The 18,529-nt window shown below is 42.2% G+C and overlaps 1 protein-coding gene across 3 annotated transcripts in view; it reads left to right on the top strand.

Moving 5' to 3' along the window:
- The window catches only part of UNC5C (unc-5 netrin receptor C), a 271,714-nt gene that overhangs the window by 183,778 nt on the left and 69,407 nt on the right, over positions 1–18,529 (top strand). For all 3 annotated transcript variants that reach the window (XM_042807594.1, XM_042807593.1, XM_042807595.1), the window contains exons 3-4: positions 3,229–3,372; positions 17,307–17,410. In XM_042807594.1, the coding sequence (XP_042663528.1) occupies positions 3,229–3,372; positions 17,307–17,410 (248 nt within the window). The remainder of the gene's footprint in view (positions 1–3,228; positions 3,373–17,306; positions 17,411–18,529) is intronic.

Below are 18,529 nucleotides of genomic sequence, written 5' to 3'. Positions count from 1 at the left end.
GACTCATTCTAAAGTGACTTCTAACTAATTTTGCACTCAGAGGTTGTGCACTCACCTGTAACCAAACAATTCGATAAACAGTTGCCTGAACTACAGGCATGGAATATTACATTGTCTGGCAATATTGAGATATGGGTTGTTCGGCCTTTTTTTTTTTTTTTTTTATCACTCCAGCTACTGTTCTTTGATGTAAAAGCAGAAGCAGCTTCGACAGGGCTAAGATGAAGATCTCTGTTTGAAGTCATCCTGCCAGGGTTGTCCTGGACTTGGTGCCCACGTGAGCTGGATAAGCGATACACTCCTTGTAATGAAAGCAGACAGACTGTACCAGCTCCTCTGTGAAATCTGATGTACAGCAGTATGTCAGCTGGTTGCAAGGCAGTTGCTATCTGAGGTATCTCAGCAAATTGCGTTTTTTGTAATCTATCCTAGAAAGGGATTTTCTGTTAGGGTTCACACTGAAGTGTGCAAGCAGAATTGTGAGTTGGTACAAGAAGGGAAACGCATCCCTTTGCGCTTGCCCCAGAGTCTGAGGCTGGGTGCCTTTCAGCTGGTGAGATGTCTCTCCTAAATTGGTGTGGCTGTTTGTGCAATGAGGTGCCAGTGAGCAGTGCTGGGAAGGAGTGGTTGAATCAGCTTTGAGTTCTGGCCATGGATCCTTACATCCCAGATGGTCTCGTGGCATCACCCATGGGTTTGATACGTTTTGAACTCTAGGAAAAATGGTTTACCGTAGTGACAGAGACACAATGATATTTTTTGCTTGTAAGCAGAAAGAGGCAGCATCTATTTGCTATGTAAAGAAGGTGTGCATCTCTTCAGTCATGGCACAACTGTTGATATTACTCAAAGATCAAAAGCCAAATTACTTTGAATAACCTGAAACCTATCACTACTTCACGACTGTCCCAAAAGACATTAGCTGGAGTAGCTTGCTATTTTGAATTAGAAAGCAGATAAAGTAAGTCAGAGATAAAAAGTTCTGCTGGTACGTTCAGTGGGAGCTATTTATTGTATGGTTTTGTATCTTCAACAGACTATCAGAAAATGGCATTTGAGTCCTGAATGTTAAGACTATTTCATAATCATTATTAACCAGTACTGTCGTAATGAGCCTGCTTGCTTTAGCCCTCGGGTAACAAAGTTCACTGCTCCATCAAGCTCTGTCATAATCAGCCTTATTATAAAAACATAATATTAGAACCTTAAAAGGCTCCCTGGGCTAGTGCTATAAAAACTGGGAATGAACTGAAGTAATCTTTAGGCTAGCAGCAATTGCACTGGGAAAATGTAACCATTTTTATGCATGTAATGTACATGCTCCCTCCCCACCCTCTTCATGCTCTTCTCAACAGGACAAAAGCTATCCCTCAGACCCCTTTTGGAACCAAATTAGCTCATCAAAGCAGAATAAGTTTATAACGCAGTGTTCATTGCATACCAAATGCCCATGCACTGCTTCGATTTCCATTCTTTGGAGTGCAGTTGCCATGTTTTGAGTATTTCATTTCAAGGAGGAAAGCTATTAAGTGTTTCCCCCAAAGTAGCTGATTATTCAATGGCTAAAGATGTCAAGGATAATGAAATAAAAAGGGAGCTAGGCTGTGATAGTCTTCATCAGGAAAATGCATCTCATTAGAAGGCATTCCCACCAGAGAAGTCAATGGTATTACATGCATGAATTCCTTTCTGCTGTTAGGTTGTTAACCAAGTTTTGGATGCAAACAGCATGCAGCCTCAATGACAGTGCACAACTGTGTACAAACAGTAATTAATCGTTGGCTTCCTGAATGGAGCCTCTGTGAGGCTGGAGGCAAATCAAAGGGCTGGCCTGGTTTCCAGTGTTTGAGGAACGTGCCATGCTCTACAATTGGGAACATTCACGTTATGAATATCACCTTGTAAGCCATGTGGCAGGAGGCTGAGCGTAGCTGGCCTCCCCGGGCTCAAGTCTGTGTTCAGCAGAAGGACCTGCCCTTTCGTGTTTGGTGATGGGGACAAACTGTGCGTGCTGTGATCCAAGGATCCTTCACTTGAGCTTCCTGGCAATTCTGGAAGCAAAAAGAAAATCACTCCACTACACAAAATATTTGTATGTGATTTTATATATTCAAGGCTGTTTGCAAGAGTGCATTTTTGAAAGGGCAATGGTGTTTTCTACAGGCAGACACACAGTAGAAGTTTATTGATACTTTGGCATCAGCAGCAAAGACCAAATACGCTGACAAGAGGTGTAAGTGCTCTCCCCAACTCCCTGCCCAGTGTCCTGGCTGGAATTAAGAGCCTTTTGTCTAAGCAGTGCATTCTGAGGCAGAGAAGGGTGTTGTGTCAGTATGAAACACAGTGGTTGTCATTACAGGATCAACACATTACCAATGATCCTTGCAGCGGTGTCTGAGAAACCTCAATATTTCCTTGCACTTATAAGAAGCAAAACGGCTTCCCAACAGAGAGCACTGTGTGGGAAATGTGGGCAAGTATCGGTCTGCTGGGAAGGCTAATGAGCGTGTCACTGTCATCATTGGTGCAACTATAGGTTGGGGGGGGTTGTGCTGAGACACAGTATGGAGGGCAGGGCCAGGGAGACTGTCAGGCACTAAAGTGTATTGCACTGTATTACAAAATCACCCCAAAAATATCACAGTATCTGCAGTATATATAACAGTAATAGTCTCCAAACTGCAGCTTGCAAGAGCCATACTGCAGCACATGTGTCCATCATTACAGAGTACCAGGACATTTTCTGCAATGATAAAATCCATTTTCCTGAGCCGATCAATGTGAGAGTGAACAGGACTTCTCCCTGTGCTGTATATGTCTAGCAAAAGGAGATAGAAAACAAGAGGGCTAAGGAAGTCATATAAATTGAGTGACTCTGTGGTTTTATGATATTCATATGAAAATAAAACTGGGCTGGATTATCAGTTGGTGTAAATCATCCTAGGGACACAGTACCATTTATATTGGCTGAGATGCTGTTCCTCTTATTTGTCTAACATACGTGTGATAAAAGTCAAAATCTCAGTGATTACTTTTTCATTCACCCATGTCTCTTATTTTGCAGCGGTGGTTTTTTCCCTTCACATCATTATGATGGTCCACGTTGCTGAGTAGATACTGGTAGAGAGCTTTAGGTTCTCACAACTTTGCAAGCAGACTTCTATACCTACACGTTTTTCTTTCTATCTGTAAGCCTGACATTGACCAGTGTTACTTGTACCCTGACAGGTCTGATTGTCCGAGAGGTAAGCATTGAGATTTCCCGCCAGCAAGTCGAGGAGCTCTTTGGGCCCGAAGATTACTGGTGCCAGTGCGTTGCCTGGAGCTCTGCAGGCACCACCAAGAGCCGGAAAGCCTACGTCCGCATTGCATGTGAGTGCCTTTGCTCTGTGTGCTGAGTTGGTGGTGTTTAGGTGAGAAGAAGTGGACTCTCTGCTATTTGGGAGAGAGATTTTGTTTCCAACCAGTTAGGCTTTGTATTTTCTGAAGTTACTGATGCATACTAAAATTAAGGCCTTCAGAAGCATTGGTAAGATTTTCAGTTTATCCTGTTCTTAAGAGCAAAATCGCATTCTTCTCCTTTGTGAGGGAGGGGAAACATCAAAGCCAGTATTTATTGAGTACAGCAGTTATATGCCTCAAGAAAAGTGTCTAGAGCTAATGAGTAGGAATATTACCAAAGCAAGTTATGAAATGAGGTAACAGCTGTTCCTTTCACAGAATCACAGAATGGTTGAGGGACCATTCTAGAAGGGACCTCTGGAGGTCATCTGGTCTAAGCCCCTGCTCAAGCACAGCCACACAGAGCCAGTTGCCCAGGACTGATTCCAGATGGCTTTTCAATATCCCCAAGGAGGAAGAACCCCACCACCTCCCTGTGGTGACAGTGCTTGGTCACCTTCACAGTGAAAAAGTTTTCCCTGATGTTGAGAGGGAACCTCCTGTGTTTCAGTTTGTGCCCATTGACTCTGGTCCTGTCACTGGACACCACTGAGAAGAGCCTGGCTTCGTCCTCTTTGCACCCTCCTTCCAGGTGTTAGTACGCAGGGTTGAGATCCCCCTGAGCCTTCTCTTCTCCAGGCTGAACAGTCCCAGCTCTCTCAGCCTTTCCTCATAGGAGAAATGCTCCAGTCTCCTAGACATCTCTGTGGCCCCTTTGCTGGACTCTCTCCAAGATGTCCAAGGCTCTCTTGTACCGAGGAGCTCAGAACTGGACCCAGCACTCCAGGTGTGGCCTCACCAGTGCTCAGCAGAGGGGAAGAATCACCTCCCTTAACCTGCTGACAATACTTTTTCTCTAATGCTCTCTAATGCAGCCCAGGACACCATTAGCTTCCTTTGGTACAAGGGCACATTACTAACTCATGGTCAGCTTGGTGTCCACCAGGACCCCCCGGTCCTTTTCTACAAAGCTGAAAATATGTATCTCTGCAACCATACAATAAAGCTGCCATTCCTTGGTAAAGAATAAAATGTGTGCTTAGCATATCATGTAATCAGATTGGTAATAGGAGTTTGAAAGTGATCATCTCAACCCTAATATTTCATCATTGTTATTCATGGCTACTAACCTCAGTATTTATTTTGAACCATTCCCAGTTTAGACCCCAAGAACACAGGGCAACCAGTTCCCGGAAAACAGATCTTCATTTGACTGTACAAATATTTAATGTTCATTAATTTTCAAAGAGGTGCTTTTCTTTGTAATAGAGTAGTCACACTGGGGACTCCCATTTCTCTTTCACATGATGAAATCCTGTTTTGTATAATAGGAACAAAATATATCATCTGGAATTGTATCTCTTCCGCTGCTTTCACCTCAGAAAAAACACATTTTGTGAGAAAAGGTCATTAGAAGCTGGGTTTGCAGCATACTTATATTTCATGCACTGTGCCTAACAATTTATAATGAGAGAAGAATTCTTCCAGCCAAATAAAGCTTTTCATAGGCACGTTAGAGGAAAGACTCTCTGTCATTTAAAGCTCTGCGTTTAGAGCTTGGTTCTCCTTTTGTTCTTGAGAAAGTATTACTTAGTTAAATCCTCGAAGAGGAGTTGCCTTCTGTGTAAACATCCAGATACAAATCTCAGAGGTTCAATTTAAATGCCCATTTTTGAATGCTTTTAGTTGAAGTAACTGACTGGAAATAGAGGATCTGTACTTTTGAGTACAGGACTAACCTCAGAGATGAGTTTCCCCAGGGTTAAGGGGAGTTAAAATCATTGTACATACAGTCTTCCTGCAAAATTAGAAATACCATTACATATGTGCATAGTGCTTTCCCATGGCAGGAAACTTACCAAGACTTTGAGGATTTTCTTTTTCTGTACTGAAACAAAAGAGAGCGATTTGAAATTTTTTTCTCCTAAGCAGTCAGCACTTCAGAGAGTCTTAGTAATGTTTGAACAGGTTTTTTAGATTATGACTCCTAAGTTAAGTAGATTTTCATGTCCTGCCAGTTAGCCCTTGACAGAAGACCATTAAATTAACCCAGTGTAGAAGTCTGAGTGTATTTAACTTGATGGTTAAGTAACTTCTACATACTGCCATACCTATGCACTTGATTTCTATATAACACATAATCATTGTATGTGTATGCAAGTTATTTTATATCAATTGACATTTCTTCCAAGGTGTCCAGATTTCTACTGAAGGTGCTCATAATACAGTTTGCTTCTTTTTCTTACCATATATTGAAGAGAGAGGAACAATCAGTTCAGTGATTTTTCTAGCGTCTTGGTGGGGTTTTTTTTTTGAACAGTCTAATTAAATAAACTCCAGGGAGTCTTACGTGTTAATAACTCAAATGTGACTTCGTATTTTACTGAAGTTTTTTTAACCTCTTATTCCTGAATTTGGGGTTCTTGGGCAGCTGTGATGCAGGCAAATCACTTAGACTCCTTGGGATTAAGAGTTGAAGTGTTATGCAAACAACAGCAAAAACACATTTTCTGCATTTCCAATTTCACAGAATTCTCTAACTTTCTCAGGTAACTCATGACTATTTTTTTAGGAACTCAGACATATGATGTGGGATATATGCCTTACTTTGTGATGTCATTTAGTCTGCAAGATCACTATTTTAAACTGTAGTCTCAGATATACCAACACTTGTCTGTATGCAGAGCCTTGACTTCAGAGGACTGCACAGGCAATATAATAGTTGTTTCTTAATAAACTTTAAACACAGGTGGTAAATCTGATAGTTTCACAATGTGCCATGATACTGGAATGCAAGGCAGGGTCCATGCAGTATTTATTAATATGGAAAATCAAGGATGTCCAAAGTTTAAGAAGGACGGACGTATCCATCTCTCCAGCTCTGTCAGCAGATAGAGTTGCATGTTTGTCACTGATTCAGCCTTCACTTTTAATTGGTACAAAAAGTGAGCACTGACACTGAAAGGTTAGGGGTAAATGGAGCATGTAATGTGCTCTGCTTAAGTTATATTGTTATTTATCTTAATACCACAACCTGGTGATTTCATCTGGACAGGTACAACTGTAGCATAACTAGCCATGCGTAGCGCATTAAGAAAAGCTTCTCTCTTTCTCCCTCTCCTCTGCCTCTCCTCCTCCTTCATCCTCTTTGTCCTTCTCCTTCTTTTCTCCTTCTCCTCTTTCTCTCTTTTATCCCTTATGCCCACCGGTCTTATTCTGGAATTATTGTGTCCTCTCAAGGGCTGGAGCTGCACTCCATTAAAACAAACAAAAAAAAAAATATCATGCAACATCTCTGTTCACTGAGCGTGTAATAGAATTAACTGAAAAGTAATTTGAAAGTGTGAAAAATGTGCATCCTGGAAAAGCAGCTTGTATTTGTTTAATGCAGGGTCAGGCATGTGTCAGAAAGTACATAACAACCTAGTCAATGAAAGTTCTCTGCAAAAATCAATTGCAACATCACTCTGGCCAAGAGCTTCAGTTATTCAGGAAGGGATCAATCTATAAATATGCAGTGAAGATGCTTCTGGTTTTCAAAGGCTGCCCATGCTAGCAGTATAAACAGGAAAAGAGTCTCAGTCAAACCCAACATCCTGGCTTCTCTAAGCGTTCAGGGCATTTAACAGCATCTCACTATTGCACTCCTGTACCACAAGTATGCTAGGAAATCACTCCTTTCTGTGCAGACTGTTTCTGAAAAGGAGCTTTTTCCTATTTCATGGAATTCATCTTCTTGAGGCATTGGTCTCCCCATGAGAACAGAGCTGAGCATTTCATCCTCTTAAACTAGCAGATTTGTTGGGATTGCTTTTCACTTTGTCATTCTGATATCTCAGTAACCAGCAAAGTAGGGACACCTAATGTATGTCTTGGTGGAGCTGGAAAAATATAATTAATTTTCTGAGATACTAGCCTATGAAAGTGCTAAAATGCATTTCCTATTTATTCACACATTTCTTATTTATTCTAGGCACATCCTATCAGGAGCACTAGGAGTCACTAATATGTTTTGATGCGGTTTTTCTGCTCAATTAAAAAAATGTTACTTTTGTGGAGGGAGGAAGGAAGGAAGGGGGTTGAGTAGCTTTGCCTTTGGCTGAAAAAAAAAACAAGCCCAATATGAAGTTTTAATGTGAATTTTATGTAACAAGACTGATGTCATTGAACAGATAAAACCAAACAGGGCAAAATTCCTGTTAAAAGGATGAATGAGGTCTGAGTCTGTGTAACCAAGAGTAGAGTTAAACCCACTGGAAATTACATCTGATAAGACTAAACAATAGCTGCAGGATTTGACCTAATTTTTAGATCAGATAATAAAGGGGTGGCTAAGACAAATTGCTTTGAGCCCATGTGCATAGAGCAACCGCACTTTTCATTTGTTCCAGCTTGGTGTTGCTGTAGCCTCACAGACTTCATGATGTTAACCCATGCTGTCCTTGATAAAATCTAATAAGACTATAAGCCCTAAATCTTCTGCCAGATTTTGGATTTGCTGAAAACCTGTAGGAAAATAGCAGCTTACTCTGTAATTTCTCTTACCCGATCTTTTTTTGGTGTAATAAATGTGGATAGTCTCTTCTCTTTTCTTCTCCTTTATCATTATTTAAAATCAGATTTTTTTTTAAAAAATGCAATTTTAAAAAGCCCTGATATAGTAAGGAACTGTGCTTGTTAATCTTTTGCATAATTAGATACTAGTTTCCTATGTACTTATCTAAAAGCCTTTTTTCCCACAGACATTTTTTTCAAAGGAATGTAACTAATATATGCATGTCAGATACTGTATACTGATAAGATAAATGCAATACAGAAAAGTAGACTAGTTCACCTGATGGTTTATCTCCACTTACAAAGGCTATGCAGTCATATAAAGAAAGAGACATGAAAAAAAAAAAAAAAATCACAGATCCTTTACTGACACTTGGTTATCTCACTGTTTGATACTGGGGCCCATGCTCCACATTACATTGCTGCAGTGCCTTTCTTCCTTCTCTTCACACACCTAATCCAAGCAACACTGTGAGGTACGTTCCTGTAGCCAGCAAAGCATTAGAGCACTTTGCAATAGATACAAAGTTGGGCTGATGTCAAGATAAGTAGAGAGAGCTGAGGACATCACTTGAAAATTTTAGTAGGAAGGTGTGTCCGGAATATGCGGTATTACAAAATAACCCCAAAATGTGTTTTGTGCACTTGTAAGCATGTATAAGAGTCAGCAGAGATAGGACCTTAATTCCTTCCTTGTGTACCATTGCTTGCTACTAATCGATATCTGCTGCTTGTAGTTAATAAAGGGATAAATGAGGCATGTGGTTTTGAGCTGAGATTACTGAAGAGAGAACAGCAGATCACAGAAAGGGCAGCAGAGAAGCTAACTTAGCATTTAACATATTTGATACTACCGCTCTGCTTTTGCTCCCAACAGGCATGTTTCTATACTGCTTCCCAAGTTAACAGGCATGACTGGCTCCCAAACTTAAGGATCCAGTTGCAACAGTAATAAATACAAATCACATTTCTTTGTAATAAAGAGCTAAGACTTTATAAATTAAAATGGACTTCACTTCACTTTAGCATTACTTCAAAAACCAAAGGAAACCCCTTAACTGAATTGATATGAATTTAATCTCTACTAGGAGCCTTGAGAATCTCCTACACTGCCATGCCTAAGAGATTACCATCTTTCAGTAGAGTGTGCTTAGTGCCTGATGGTGAAACACAGATGCAGTCAGGAAGTTAAAAAAAAAAAATTGTGTATATTTTGGTAGAGACAAGACAGCCGTGTCAGTCTGATTAGTGTATCAGAAGAGCAGCAACAAAAAAATACCATGTTTATACAAATTATTTTCTGGTTTAGTGTTTCAGTGTGTTGTAAATTCAATTCTACCTGTGAATAGCAATGTACACCTGATGTTTCTAATGTCTATCTTTATTACCTTTAGTATATCTGTCATCTAAAAAGGCACCTGTTGAGGTTAGGTCATTTGAACTTTACATTTAGATTTATTTGAAGTGCAAGAACTTTGGATTCCATCTTCAGTCACCAAATGAAATAATGAACAGAATTAAGTTTATAAGTTAGTTTACAGGTTAAGCTTACAAAGAAAAGCAAGAAATATCGAACTATCGAGTAAATATATAAGAGGAGACCAGTGCAATCAATATACACCTGGGAACCCATCTTCTCAGCGAATTCTTGATAAAGTTTGCCTGCTTGTATTTTTTACAGTTTTATCAATACCAAATGTGTTGAGTGGGTTGTTCTTTGTTATAAGCATAGCCCACATGGAAGCTGGGTTGCAAAAAGTCTTTTCTCTTACCAGCACCCGGCTGAACTAGCTTAGAGCTGAAGAGAGGAAGGGAAAAAAAAATGTTTTTTCTGCAGACATGCAGGCGATGAGTCGCCGAGGAGCTGTCAGGATGCAGCATTTTCCCCAGCTGGCTGAAGTTGCCATCGACAAGAATGAGGGGCTGGTGGGTGCACACCTCCCATTGGTCAGGTTGTAAATATGTGTGGAATAAAAGAGGGGAGAAGGTCCTGGGCTCAGGCAGGGCGTCTTGCAGATTGTGGACTGGCAAGCAAAGGGTGTTCCACACCTCATTCTGTACCTCAGGTCAGAGGATGTAGCAGCCTGCATCCCCAAAACGTGCTGTGCGCTTCCAAGAAGTCTGCTTCAGTCCCCATCAGGTGCTCAGCTGGGAAAGCTGATGCTGCTTCTTGGCTGCATGGGGTGGCAGCCCGAGGCCTTGCTCCCTGGGCTGCCGGAGGGCTACAGACAAGCTCAGCTCAAGCTGCAGGCTGCCAGGCAGCTTTGGAAAGGGGGAAGCTCCACTGTCCCTGATGTTCCTCTCCAGGCTGAGAAGGTGGCTGGGGCAGCCTTGTGGTGCTGCAGCATTTGTCTTTAGGGCTGCGCAGATGGGGAGCAGCCCCTCCGGAGAAGGAAAGAGTGGCCCAGAGTTGGGTGTTAAGCATAAAGACAGGGTTTTGAGGTTTTGACTTACTTCCTCTGTCCTCAGCTGGAGTGGCTAATGCTTGGGCTGGCTGAGAGTGCAGTCCCGTCTAGCCGTGATCTTATCCCAGCTTCGATCAACAGCCAGCGTGTGGCTGATACAGGAGGGGACTCAGCAGGGCGGGGGTGCCACACTTACCAAAGCAATTCATAGAGGTTGCAGAGGGATCCCCTCGGTTACAGACTGATGACAATCCTGTGACTGTCTCAGTGGAAATCTGTTTTGATGTAATTAACAACAGAGAGCTGAAACCACCCAAGGACAAAATGGAAAAAAAAAACAAAAAACAAAACAGGAGTTTGTTGTACCTAACCTTTTCATTACTTACCCACCAGTGTGATTGATCCCTGCACAAAGGTCGGAGACTCAGCTGTGAACAGAAAAGAGAGGCCAAAATATGCCCGATAGCACACGATTTCTTACATTTAGAATTGCAGTTCCGTCTCTGATGCCTTTTTTTGCAGCAAAAGGTGTTTCTTTACTCCACCTTCATTGTGGAAAGTGATGGAAGAGGAAAAGGCCAGTTTTACAATACTAGTCATGTTTAACTCAGTATCAGTAATACAAGTTTGTGACTAAATGCACTGAGATGTGTTTTCACAAGCATATGGGTCCTCTTTCATTTTGTAGAACATCAGTGGCATTTTCCCACTCCTCTTCCACAACTATTTTTCTGTTTGGGTAGTTCGTATTAGGCTAGGTAAAATTAAAACAGCATTGAACCTTGCCTCTAAAGAACATTCTCAGCAGTAGAAGATAAGCTTGAAGTGGAGCGCTTGGCTACCTATTGACCCTCTAATCATGGTTAAAATAGCACCAAGCCATATTCCATTTTTTTTCTAATGTTTTAATTGCATTTTTTGCTTATGACTTGTTTGTTTTCATATGGATGCCTGTATATGCTTTCCCATATAAAGCAAGCTATCTTCTGTATGGAATTACATACTTCTTGTGGAGGTCTTTTCACATTCTTAAAACCTTACTTCTCTGAAAGCACACACCAAACGTACTTCTCTCAATGGGCATAGTTAATAGGAAAGTTGGATAGAAAATAATGTGTTTTTTCTTTTTGTGCTCAGAGCTTGCTCATTTTTTGGATTGTTTGTTATAGAAGGAAAGCTGACGTTGGAGTTACTAGAAGGAGCACAGAGTCTTTAAGGTCTACCAAGGGCAGAAATCCATCTTACCCTGACAGTAATGCTGCATTGTTCTGTTTGTTTCTGGTTTACATCTAATTCCTGTCTGACAAGTGTCCGTTTTTCATGCTCATTCATTAGTCACCCTTGCATTAGCACTGCCTTGAAGGCATCTGGTCTGCCTCTTATCACATTTCTCAGAAATGATAAAAGATATCCTTAAAGTTTTACCCACCCACCCATCACAGTAAAACCCAGAACAGCAAAGAGATAAAATACATTTGATTAGACAAAAAAATAGGGTCATTCTTTGCTATTTCTTAGAAGTTGACAGGTAGAAAAGGAAGAGGGGAAATGCCATGAGTTCCTTTAGAAATTATTACCTTTAGCAGGCAAAAATGCAACTCCTCAGTGGTTTGTAAGCTAAAAATGCATTAAACGGAAAAGTCAGTCCTTTAGCATTGCATCAAAATTAAGATCTAATGCCCCTCTCCCCAAAAAGCACAGTGATTCAGGAATAAAGCTAACAATATGGTGTACACTGAGATTCTGATTTCCCATTATACTCTTTCAGTTTTATGCTTGTGGAAATTCTCTCATTTCAGTGCATCTCTGAATGCAGCCATCTGTCCTTACCAAAGAGGGCTGTGCAAGACTATTTCAGGAGTCTTGGAGGAAAGTCTCATCTTAAGTATGCTGTAAATGTGCTGCGATATATGCCACAAGAGCCCCCTCTGAATTTACTGAGACTATGCATTAGTAAAGAAAATAGAGTCTGGCTCAAGGTGGCAGACCAGAATTTTAATTCTTCTCCTTGGTTTCTTTTTATGAAGACAGCCTTGAAGGGAAGTTAGAGGTGGGGAAAAATGCCTGATGGGGGTGCAGGCTGTCCCCTGAGCCTGGCGGTCACATCCCCACTGGCTACTGGATGAAACCCGTGAGAGAGCTGGTGAGGAAAAACAAGGCGGACCCTTTCACAACACTGTCTACCAGGGCTTGCTCCACTCCAGAAGAGATGAGTTGTGGCAGCAATGTTACCTGTACAAGGGGACGAAGAGTATTGCCAACACAGACAATCAGGGATTATACTGCATTACCAAAATAATAATGGAAAGAAAGCACAACTGCCTTTCTCTTGCGTCTCTCCCTATTGAAGTTGAGGGGAGATAAGGCTCTCTCTCAGTGTTGCATTAACAGGGCTGCTGCTGACCTGAGGCTTTAATAATTCACACTGCCTCTTCACAGACAAAAGAGGTCCTGACCCAGAATGGATCAAATGTTTTATTGTTTTGCTTTTTCAGGCATATTTTCTGAAGATTGTTAAAACTTTTTTTTTTTTTTTTTTTTTTGAATGGGATTTATTTTATTCATCTTTTACAATTCTCTGGAAAAATGTATCCCTTCTGTCCTTGCTTGCAAGCAATTGTAACTTATGTGACACTTTGAAAAGTAAAAAATATTATTGAAAATACTCTGCTTGGAAAGGATCCAAAGCACCTCAGTACATTATCAAGCTCACCCACTCCCGGTCGACAGTGTGAAGTTGCCATGATGACTACAATTGTTAAAAGGAAGCTGAAGATTAAAGAATTAGAAGGACATCATTGTTATCCACAGAAATCATAACAAGGACCATAGGAAAATAGCAATCATTTCAGAACCCAGTGCCATCCCAGCAGGGTGTTTCATGATAGTTAGAGCAGGTGATGAAATTGTTTGTTCAGGCCCTCTGCTTCTTCATCACTCAAAAACCCCACCTTGTTAACTTGTCTGTCTGTTACAACCAGCGAACCTTATGCTTGGTTAGGTAAAACCTGCCCTGCACAGCTGCCATCTTTAGCTATTTGTATGTGCCCTGGCTGCAGTGGGAGGGAGTAGGTAGTTCTGGTGGGATAAAGCTGTGAGCATGTGGGAGGGAGCCAACAGAGTAGGGTATAAGAGCTCCCAGTCTTGTAAATACACAATTACGTACTTCCCTTTTTTTTTTTTTTTCTTTTTTTTTTTTTTCACAAATTAGTATCATTTACTCAATAGTATCTAATGACTCCTTTGAGAACATTACTGTCTATTAATGTCAAGGCCCCTACTTAGTGTATTTTTAGTTTGTGGATCATTTACCCTCTTGAATCCAACGGTGCTGTTAAAGTGTTCACACACACAAGGCTCTGTGGACGGGGGGGAGCCGGGGTCCCTCAGGGTCTTTCTCACCTGTGGCAGCCCCACTGCAACGGTTCCCAGAGGAAAGGGGTTGTTCATACCCAGCAGTTCCAGCTGTTGATAAAAAAGATGTTAAAGTGGGAATTTTTACTGTTATTACACATTTCTAGACAAACGCTATTTACTTTTGTGTGCACTAAAACTTGTTGGTTTTTTTTTAAAGGCAAGTGCTTTGTGAGAGGCATGATTATTGTGCACGTGAGGCTATGGAGAATTTCAGAGCTCTATTAATGTTTCAGGAAGGTAGACAGGACAGTAAATCAACATGTCAAGCAAAAAACTCAGATTATTATCTATCTAATCTGCCTCTACTGTCTTCATCCCTCCATATCTGAACACCTAAAAGCTATTATTAATATACTATTTATTACTGTGCTTATATGCTGCTGTTACCAGCATGATAACTTTCTCATTTATCCTCAGCTATGATATTAGAGCACAATACATCTGTCATAATTGTCTGCACTGTACACATATCTGTATGTGCTAGATGCACTAAGGTGTACCTGATGTGGAGGTAATTCTTTTCCTTTGGAAATAGCTGTGCAACTAGCAATAATATGAACATACGGGTACTGCTAGCAATATAACCCAGTTATTTGCTAATTTAAACCAAACTATACTAACCTGTGATTATGTGTGCCTGGGATACCTATCAAGTCCACAGGATGTGTGAGGAGCCTGGGCCAAAGGATGAATATTATATCCTGAGAAACCCACCAACTCCTGATAAAGCTGCTGATCTCCCTGTTTAACATGCAGAAGTACAGCACCCAAAACTCAGCATTTTGTCCTTGGAATGACTCCCACGCACAGGGCACCTGGAGGGTTTTTGGTTTTACTCAAATTGAGCCATACAACCCAAATGCGGAGCCACGGACGAACGACACGCTGAGACGGGTTCAATGTGGAAGATAGAGCATCAATCAATCTTTATTGGTCCGGGTACATATATTTATACAGACAACGCTAATTATTATGCCTACTAGTCACTAGCTGATTGGCTTAAGCTCTAAAGGTCATGTTCGCATGGACCACCTACTTGCAGTTAGCTAACAGCACAAGCTTCTCATAACACTAAGTTTCTCATGTTTCTATTTGTGATTCCTCTTGACTTGTTTTCAATACACAACAGTACCATAACACAATGTTTCTCAGACCACCGTTACCATAACACTAGGTTTCTCAGACCACTATTCCTAATTCCCCTTAACCTGTTTTCGACACACCACAGTACACAGGGCTGAAGCGTCCTTGACATTCCTCATGTATCAGCAGCTGCGAGCAGCTGCAGGCAAACCCTAGTGAGGCCCAGCATCACCAAGGCCCAGCATCAGCCTTTAGAACAGGCTCTGATCGTACAACTGCTCGGTGGGCTCAGGACCCTTGCTTCTGAAACATTCTCCAACACCCAAATGTCCACTGGTTAGCATGTCAGAGAGGGTTGGATGATGCTAGAGCTGGCAACATGGTGGGAGTTACATACGGGTGTCGGAGACTGACCTGATCTGACTGGTTGTCTTTCTGTGGTCTCTCTCACATAAACAAGCCTCGCTGGCCTGGAATAACTCCCATCTGACAAGGATGCTCACAGGCCCAGTCTGGTGAAGCTTGGCATGTCATCCTAAGAAATGATCACTTCCAGACGTTTGCTCCTCCTCTTTGCCATAAGTTATCTGGTGTTGTAGGTTAAAGCCCCCTTCGTCAACAACTGAGGTTAAAATTGTGGTTTTTGTAGGGAGGAAGCTGTGGCATTGGCATGTGCTTCCTTTTGACAGACAGTAATCCCCAAACAAGCAGACAGCTGGAGGCAATAATTTCTTATATTGTCACAGTAAGATCTGCCAAACCTTAACTTTCTGTGCCCTAAACTGTGTCCCTAAATCCCATCCCATCAGAGGGGCTCTCAGCATCCCTGCCCTGTGTGCCGAAGGGAGCAGGAATGCCAGTGGTGGGGAGGGAGTGGGGTTTGGGGTGACTCCTCTTGTGACATGGTGCAGGGCAAGATGCCTCAGTTTGACTAGGGAAATGCATGGGTTTAAGGACGGTAGAAGCTTACCATGTTATCAGCCTAAGTTAAAATCAGCTTTTCCAGCTACGACAGAGTTTTTCCATAGTACAATTATCTTGACATTTAATTCCCGGTAATTGAACAACCGCATTTTCCCAATATAGGATAAAAGACAAAAGTGTCATGCTATCTGAAGGTGAGTTTCAGAGGAGCTGATTTTGGTGGCAGACACCCCATCTCCTTTTCCATCTGCCCCTAGTTTTGCCTTCTGATAGTGCTGATGCAGTTCCTCGTGGGTCAGCTGTAAATCAGATCTTGGAGGTAATCTAGATGAAAAATAACTCTGGATGGTTTATTTGTAAACTGGTTCAATTCAGTGATCTCTTTTCCAGCACAGCCGCAGGTTATGGCTTCAAAATATGAAGTATTTGGCTTTTAAATTGTTCCCATATGACTTGTTTCCAATATGACACGAGTATTTGTGCAACCCCGCCATGAGCTGACATAAGGAACTGGTCTGACTTCAGAACAAAAAGTTAAATAAAAATAACTTTTTTGCAAGGTTTTTTTTCAAGTCACGCCAGCTCTCTGATATTACTTTGAACATGGCCCCATGTCCATTTGCAGCAGGAACCAGCAGCAGGGAGAAATATATCCCCAGTCACTACTGGGCTGAATGCTTGGTTCTCCAAAACCCCATCCTCCCTGGTACAGCAGAGAGGAAATATGGAGCCAGTGGTAAGGAGGGAACTTCTCAAGTCCATTTAATCACCAATGCAAAGATATTACAGAAGCTTACAAAAAAAACAGAGTGCACAGCTGTCCAGTATGACGAACTGGTCCAACATTTGGAGGCGCATTTAATGTCTTCTCTGACTGACACATTTCTGTGGTGCTGTGCAGGGATGCAACTACAGTTCAGCTCCACATTACTGTTGATGTTGTAGTTATCTATTTAGTGCTACAGGGATAGTGGTAACATGAAGACAAATTAGCTAAAGCTGTAAAGTTAATGCTTATAAACTAAAAGTACATTAAATCGCAGCACGAGCACTTTCATCCATGAGTTTAAGGCAGCTCAGCTTATGTGCTCTGGTTTTACAGGTTTATTTAATTTTCCATAACTTGCTTCAGTACTTCATTGTCATAGTTCACCAAATGTAAATTATCTGAAGAAGAGACTTGCTTCACTTTTTGTTCTGTGTCTGGACATGACGTTCCACAGTGAGGCCTTGGATCCTGGCTGCACTTACATGCTCTACCACAATATAAATGATGAATCCACTATGAAACATCTGATTGATTAATGTTGGAATGAAGTGAAAACATGTCCCAGCTTTTTTTAAGTGCTTCACTTTCCAGGGACCAGAAATGCTATTTTCTCTGTTTAGAAAGATCTCTTTCATTTATGCAGTATGGCAATCAACTGTAATTTAAACAACCATCTATTAATACTACTAATTCTTTTTCTTCTCCTTCCCCAGATCTCCGGAAAACTTTTGAGCAGGAGCCCTTGGGAAAAGAAGTGTCCCTGGAGCAAGAGGTCCTGCTCCAGTGCCGTCCCCCCGAAGGCATCCCAGTAGCTGAGGTGAGCAGCAACAGCAGTGTCTTGGCACTTGGACATCCTATCTAAGGCTTGATCGGTGGCTAATCATGCAGTGAGTTAGGGCATAGCACGATGAGTATGTGGTAATGGAGAGCTGACTGACTGCTGCTGGTAGACAAGATTGATTGGGAACTGATTAATGGCTTTGGATTATGGTGCCTTACTGGGCAGAGCTGCAGGCAGTTTTGTTTCAGTTCTTTCTTCCCTTTCAAAAATCACAGAATCACAGAATAGTTTGGGTTGGAAGAGATCTTAAAGATCATTCAGTTCCAACCCCCCTGCCATGGGCAGGGACACCTTCTACCAGACCAGGTTGCTCCAAGCCTCATCCAACCTGGCCTTGGACACTTCCAGGGAGGGGGCAGCCACAGCTGCTCTGGGCACTCTGTGCCAGTGCCTCACCACCCTCATGGTGAAGAATTTCTTCCTTATATCTAACCTAAATCTACCCTCTTGCAGTTTAAAACTGCTACCCCTTGTCCTATCCCTACACTCCCTGATAGAGTCCCTTCCCATCTTTCCTATAGGGCTCCTTTAAGTACTGGAAGGCCACTATAAGGTCTCCCCGGAGCCTTCTCTTCTCAGGTTGTTCAGGCTGAACAACCCCAACTGTCTCTCAGCGTATCCTCATAGGGGAGGTGCTCCAGTCCCCTGATCATCTTTTTGGCCTCCTCTGAACCTGCTCCAACAGGAGCTTCTTGTGCTGGTGGCCTCAGAGCTGGACACAGTACTGCAGGTGGGGTCTCACGAGAGCAGAGTAGAGGGAGAGAACTCCTTCCCTCAACATGCTGGTCACACTTCTCTTGATGCAGCCCAGGACACGTGTGGCTTTCTGGGCTGCGAGAGCACATTGCTGGCTCATAGTCAGTTTTCCATCCACCAATACCCCCAGGTGCTTCTCTGCAGGGCTGCTCTCAACCCACTCATCCCCCAGCCTGTATCTGTGCCTAGGATTGCCCCCGCCCATGTGCGGGACCTTGCACTTGGCCTTGTTGAACTTCATGAGGTTTGCACAGGCCCACCTCTCAAGCCTGTCAAGGTCCTTCTGGATGGCGTCACTTCCTTCCAGTGTGTCAACTGCACCACACGGCTGGGTGTCAC

Source organism: Tyto alba, unplaced genomic scaffold, assembly GCF_018691265.1.
Source record: "Tyto alba isolate M040663 unplaced genomic scaffold, T.alba_DEE_v4.0 Super-Scaffold_6, whole genome shotgun sequence".
In the NCBI taxonomy this organism is placed as follows: Eukaryota; Metazoa; Chordata; class Aves; order Strigiformes; family Tytonidae; genus Tyto; species Tyto alba.
This window is presented reverse-complemented; position numbering and strand designations above follow the sequence as displayed.